The sequence below is a fragment of the Myotis brandtii genome, unplaced genomic scaffold, assembly GCF_000412655.1.
Source record: "Myotis brandtii unplaced genomic scaffold, ASM41265v1 scaffold165, whole genome shotgun sequence".
NCBI lineage: Eukaryota > Metazoa > Chordata > Mammalia > Chiroptera > Vespertilionidae > Myotis > Myotis brandtii.
Genome location: NW_005356042.1, coordinates 3,291,444 through 3,297,899, shown reverse-complemented (window position 1 = coordinate 3,297,899; position 6,456 = coordinate 3,291,444). Strand labels below are relative to the sequence as shown.

General features: G+C 41.5%; 1 protein-coding gene across 1 annotated transcript in view; it reads left to right on the top strand.

The window, feature by feature from the left end:
• Nucleotides 1-2,150, top strand: part of RGS9BP (regulator of G protein signaling 9 binding protein) — a 2,530-nt gene extending 380 nt beyond the window's left edge. The window contains exon 2 of the mRNA XM_014536783.1: nt 2-2,150. Coding sequence (XP_014392269.1) covers nt 2-324 — 323 coding nt within the window. The 3' untranslated portion in view covers nt 325-2,150. The remainder of the gene's footprint in view (nt 1) is intronic.
• The last annotated feature ends 4,306 nt before the right edge of the window (nt 2,151-6,456 follow it).

Genomic DNA, 6,456 nt, shown 5'->3' with positions numbered 1-6,456 from the left:
CTGAGCGTCCGCACCCTGCGGCACGAGGCAGAGCGCAACTTCGACGCAGACGATCTGCGCGAGCTGGAGCGGGAGATCCTTCAGGTGGGCAAGATGATCCACGACCTGGAGATGAAGGTCAACGTGCCCCGCTGGACGGTGCAAGCCCGGCAGGCGGCGGGCGCCGAACTCCTGTTCAGTGCTGGAGCCTCCTCGGCGGGCTTTGTGTCCGTGGAAGAGCGCACAGGGCCCTGCGACCCGAGCAAGGCCCTGGCTGCCACTGTTTTCAGCGCCGTGCTGCTGGCGGCTGTGGCCCTGGCCGTGTGCGTGGCAAAGCTGAGCTGACCGACACCTGATAGCCTGCCGCTCAGCTCCTTCCTGACCGCCACCTCTCCTTCCCCAGGGACGCCCCTCTCCCGGAATGACCCTTACCGCTAGGACTCGGGATGGGAGTGAAATCTGGCATGTTTACGGGGAGCAATTCTAAAACCCCGTGTGTGTAGGTGTACACGCATATTTCAAGCACACAGCTACCAGCAGAACGTGGTTTCCTCCTGCTGGCCAGGGAGGAGTTAATTTGTGCAGGTTGCCAGGGCATTACCGCTAATGTTTGCAGGAGCTTTATCTTCTATTAATAGAAAACGGTCCGCAGTGACCCCAGATTCCTCTGAGTTAATGGGTTACCGCGTGTGCTGCTGGGACGTGTTTGCACTGAGTCCGAGCTTGGTGCCACCATCCCTACTGGAGACTCCCACTCTACATGGGGCAGTTTGATGAAGGCGGTGATGAAATGAAGTGTGGAGAGGGGGCTGTTTTGCTGGAGGGGGGTTGTTTCTTCCTGGACAAGAGGCAAATTGCAACACGATATAAGCAGGGTTTCTATTATTATTATTATTATTACCTTAATCCTTTGGGGCCTAAGTTTAGGAGAGGAAAAATAGACGTTCATGCAAAGTGCTTTCTGGATGGCTCACAATTGTGCTTCTTGGCAGAATCACCAAAAGCAGCTAGAAGGGGTTTGGGGTTGTGGCCTCACTGCAGGGTCTGACTCTGCTTAGGAAACCAGAGAAGGGCCACAGAACCTTCCTTCATGGGGTTGGACCCACTTCGCACACTGCCTATTTAAAAGGGCTCTCCCTCGCCTGCCTGGGAGGGGTGCAAACTTTGGAACTTTCTCCTTCCCTTTGGCTTATTTTTGTTCCAGAACTAGACCAGAGTTTTTGATCCTCCTTTTCAGGGAGGGCTGGGGAATCCTCTTTGGAGCCCTTAATCCTGTCTATCCCTTGGAATTTGCTTGCCAGCCAGTAGGAGAGCTGGTTTTGGAAGGAGCTGCACAGCTCTCTGACCCCAACACTGCCCCCTGAGGGGGTATAGTAGCATCACTGGCGCGCAGAGAATGTAATAGTTTTAACTTGGAATTTAATGTGTTTTAAAAATAACAATCATTTTAAAGAAAAATCACATTATGTACTATCAAAGCTGTTTGTTTTTTTCTAAAGGACATTTGGCCACGAATTTATACGTGCCAATGAGTCAAACATAGTTTTTACTTATATACTTTGGTTTCAATATATATATTTGCATTTATTTTTAAAATTGATCTTGAAGGCAGGAGGTCATAACAAAAACTACTAGAACCACAAGTGTAGGTGACAGGAGTTAAGCAGCCCTTGCTTCTCTTGGTCAATAAATAAGGAAATGTAGAAAACACCCTGAGTCTGAGGCTGGAATTTGCCTGAGCTGGGCTGCCACCTCCTACCTGTGTTACCAAGAGAACATCTGTTGAGAAAAAAAGATGCATTTACTCCATAAAGATAATAATTTGGCATAAAATTCATAGGCATTGGTTTGGCTCAAAACTGAGAAGGATTTTTTTTTTTCCTTTTTTACCTCCAAAGTGAGAAAAGGGACCAAGAGGAGGGAATTGGCAGGTTTTCACAAGGGCAACTTGGGAGGGCCAATGGCAGAGGCGAATAGCAGCAGGAGTGCTGTTCAGGCACCCAGTCCTAACTGAGGACAGTCCTCTCAGCCCACTCCCACTCCTCCTCAGCACACAGGTTCCAGTAACTTAGAATATGAGATGTTTGCATAGCAGTTTTAAACGACTCAGAGGGTCTTAAGCCGAATTAAAGTTTTATGACAATAACTAATTAAAAGAAACTTCTGCCTCATCCAGTCTTCATGAGTCTGAATAGCGGCCAACATAAAATTATTTTGCATCTGACAGCCCAGGGTACTTTCAGAGATGACACAGTTTTCTAACTCCTTTCTTCCTCTTCCCATATACAACACAACATGGAATCTCTGTCACTTTCCCCAAAGTCTCATCTCAGGCAAGAGGAGGCTGGGGCATTTTGTGACCCAGTGTTGGAAAATATCCCTAAAAACCGAGCCCTAAGTAGATTTTTCCTTTTCTAAGACTGTGATTCTTTGTTCTTTTTTTAAAGAATAGTTTTATTTTTAAAAAAGAATAGTTTTATTGATTTTTTGAAAGAGAGGAAAGGAGAGGGAGAAAGAAACAGTACACTCCCTACTGGGGATCAAACCAGCAACCTCCTGGTGTGCAGGACAATCCATTGAGCACACTGGCCAGCGTCTGACTATGTTCTTATCAAGATGTTCTGTTCATGAAAAACAAATTGTTCAGCAGAACCTGTTTTTAAAAAAACTTCAGAAGTTGTGTAATCCATAGAGAGCAATTGGTTGTCACTCTTTCCACCCTCTTGGCAGATCCTTGGGTTTTCACTTATATGTACAATCAGATGTGTACCTGATTCTGAGAGCTCTCTGCTCACTGGAATTTGTGAGAAAGTGTTGCAAAATTAGGCCGAATTACAATAAACATATTTTTGCTGTAGACTTGTTAGCTTAAACAACACTCTTGAGTTTGAAAATGTTAAACATTAGGAATATTTGGCATTATTTGTAGTTATAACATTGCCTAATAGAACTTTTGCTCGATGATTCAAGCAAAATCACTTGCTGCTTGAGCAATAGGCTACTCTTTCTCTCTGCTCTCATTTCTATATATATTTCAAGAAATTGCTTTCTTGTAGAAGCCTGATTTAACTTAGATGTTTGATATGTTAATAATTCTCTAAAAAACACTTGGTATGATTTTTATACCAGGATACAAGTGATAGAAAAGAAAACAAATGCAACATGTCTAATATAGGGTATAATGAAGCAGTCAATGTTAAGGTCTATGTGAGAGAACATCTAATTTCCCAAATTAAAAGTACAAGCTAAAGGATAGAGTTTTACTTCCAAAGTAAAGTGCTATTGTTAAGTAAAATCTCTTGTGAAGTTAAGTACTTGTAAAGAAGAAACATCCCTGGCTTATCCTTTGGGAAAACAGCACTGCTTTTTGTGATACTGAAAAGACAAAAACTTGATATGTCAAGGCACTTATCATGGGAACTTTGAACTATTGCTATTATTTTTTAAAAAGCACCAACTAATAATGTTTGTGGGAGAAAAAATGCCTGCTGGCAAATTCTTTTTTTATGTGCTCTAAAAACTTACACTTTTAAAATGCCAGAAGGGAAAATATTTTTGGTGACTAAAAGTAGATCATAAACTTTATGATTTACCTAAAGTTTACAGTAAGCTACATATGAGATGCGTGATGTCGAATGACTAAAAAGTACTCTGGTTGAAGAGAGAAAGAGTTCTGGTTTGCATGAGGACCCTGATAATGCTGCATTTTCCTTTTCAATGTGCACATTGATATGTTTTTAGTTATTTGGTTGCTTTTCAGAATGCAGTTCTCTGTTCTTTATTGAGTGCTTGTGAAGGGTGTGAGCCCCAGAGTGTGAGTCTGCGTGTCAGTCTGAGAAATAAAGTGATTAGGACTGGTCTCTATGTTCTTTGAGGGCATGCCTCCTCCGGCAAGGCCTGACCAGCTGCAATTGGCAGGGACTCTGCCTCTCTCCAAGTACCTCAGACAAGTCACTGACCTCCCTGTGCCTCACGGCCCTCATTTAGGAAATGGGTGTGTGTGGGGGGGTCCTCACTAACTCAAAGGTCCCTTCCAGAGCTTAAAACATTTAATGGAATGCAGTTAAACAAGAAAGGGTTATTTTGATTGTTTGGTGTGTTTTGGTGCATATTGAAATAGAAACTTACAGTTTGGTGGTTACTGTCTAAAATTAGTCTGTGGGTAAGATTCCATATGATTTTTAAAAATCAGAATCAACTAAGCTTACTGTGATTTTAGTCCATATCAGAACTAGTGGGTGGACTTAAAAAGCAAATTTGTGTCTGCTACTTAAATTAGATTAGGAATTTAAATTCAGACCCTAACTCTAAGTCCAAGAAAGCCCAGTATTTATTAAATAGTTTGTTGTACCCAGCAGTTGGACCACCTAAACTGATTCTGGGAAATTACAGATGCGAAAACCTGTCATTTGTCATGGAGACTGGGAGAATCCTATTCTGTAAGTAACCTGGTGCCCTCAGAACTATAACTACATTGGCTGCCTGATGTCGGGGAATGTGAGCACAGCATGTATGTGGCATTGATAGGAGCAGGGAGGAAATGGTGGGCACTAACAATGTTCATAGATATTAGAAATCATTTCTGTTGTCTTCATCAAAGAAGGTACACTCTGGCCTGGTAACTGACCCTCTCTGGGAATTTGGAATGCTGTCCATTCTCTGATTCTGGGAACGGGCTAAGCTGTTTGACATCATAAAAGGATTAACTACCTTGTTAGCAGACTTCAGGATTCTGGGATGGGACACACTGACCACATACCCCACAGCCCTTATCCTGCTATACCTCGCTTTTCTTCCCTATTCCTATATAATCAGCCAACTGGCAGAAGATGTTAGAGTAGTTTTTTTTTTTAAAGTTTTTATTGATTTGAGAGAGAGAGGAAGGGAGAGGGAGAGATAGAAACATCTATGAGAGAGAGAAACATCCATCTACTAGGGGGCATCCTGCACGCCCCCTTCTGGGGATTGAGCCCATAAGCCCTGGGCATGTGCCCTGACAGGGAATTGATCTGGTGACCTTTTGGTTCATGGGTTGATGCTCAACCACTGAGCCACATCAGCCAGGCAGAGTAGTTTTTTTAAAGATGCCACATCTGCTGCTCCTATTGCCGACAATTCGAATAAACACAAGATTCAACCTGGTCTCTACTCATTGACTTAGTGGCGACAGGCAGCAATGGACCTGTTATGTCTGGTATCAGCATCAGATCCAAGGTGGAATAAAAAGCTTTGTGTCTTTTAACTAAAATGTTTATTAATAACTAAAAATTAAAGATAACATGCAGTATTTATAACTTAGTCGGAAAAGGCACCCTCAAATGATTTGGCTGTCAACTATTGTGATTTAAAAAAAAAAAATTCCTAATCTTCATGCATGTTTAAAGTGAATGTCCTGATCAACGTATTTACCCTTCACAGATTTCATTACATAAAGAGGTGTTCAGAAATACCTCAGGATTATAAATCTCCAAGTGCTGTTCTACAATATGATTATACTCATCTTTTAATGTAGCCTGGAATCCAGGAAGAAAAGTAGGTCTCCGCATGAAGGATCTTTGGCTGTGGTCAGCAAAGATGAAAGTCACATTTAAATATCGTTTCCTTGGCTCTTAGGAACAGACCAAAGGAGCAGGGACTGACCACATGCTGCAGCCCTGTGTCCATGAGGAATAAATGGATTTCTGGAAAAGCATTCTTCTCTTTCATTTACTTGTTTTCATCTCATTCCACAGAGGAATCTGAGTGTTTTTATTGTAGTACTATGAGATCTTGGGCATCCTTGTTCTTAGGTGTGTAAGTTTAGAATTGTATAAACTTGAGGCTCATATGACAAATGTAAATAAGCCAAATGAGGGCTCCTGTTGGCAAAATGATTTTGAAGAGTCCTTTTAATATGCTATTGCCACAAGGCAAAGTTGAGTGTCTCCTGCTTGTATGTATGTATGTGTTAGGCATATAGAGAAGATCTACAAGGAAATGCACAGAAATGAAAATATTAAGGTGGTGGGATTATGAATGATGTTTTTTCAGTATTTTTAATTTAGTGTTGTTATATTGTTTTTACAATAAAAATTTGAATGCTCTTATCACCTGGAAAATGTTATTAAAATATATATTTTTTACAGTTAGAGTCTTAATTATAATTAGAAACCATTTTAGAACCTTCCTCCCAAAAACAAGGCAAAACACTTCTGGAATCTTACCCCAGAGAATCAGAAGCATTCTTTGAAATATGGTATCAAGACAGAAAAGCATTGAGGTTAAGAGCACTGCCTATGGAATAAGATACACCTAAGTTCTGATCCGACCTCCTTAAAGAAGTTCCTTAATCTCTCTGACCTCAATTGCCTTATCTTTACAATGGGAGTATTAATAGGGTAAACTTCATAGGAATGTATAGATGACTTTTTCCAAGCTGTCAGAATTCAATGAATGTTGGCTGTCATTGCTGCTATTTACCATCCCACTTTAGAAGTC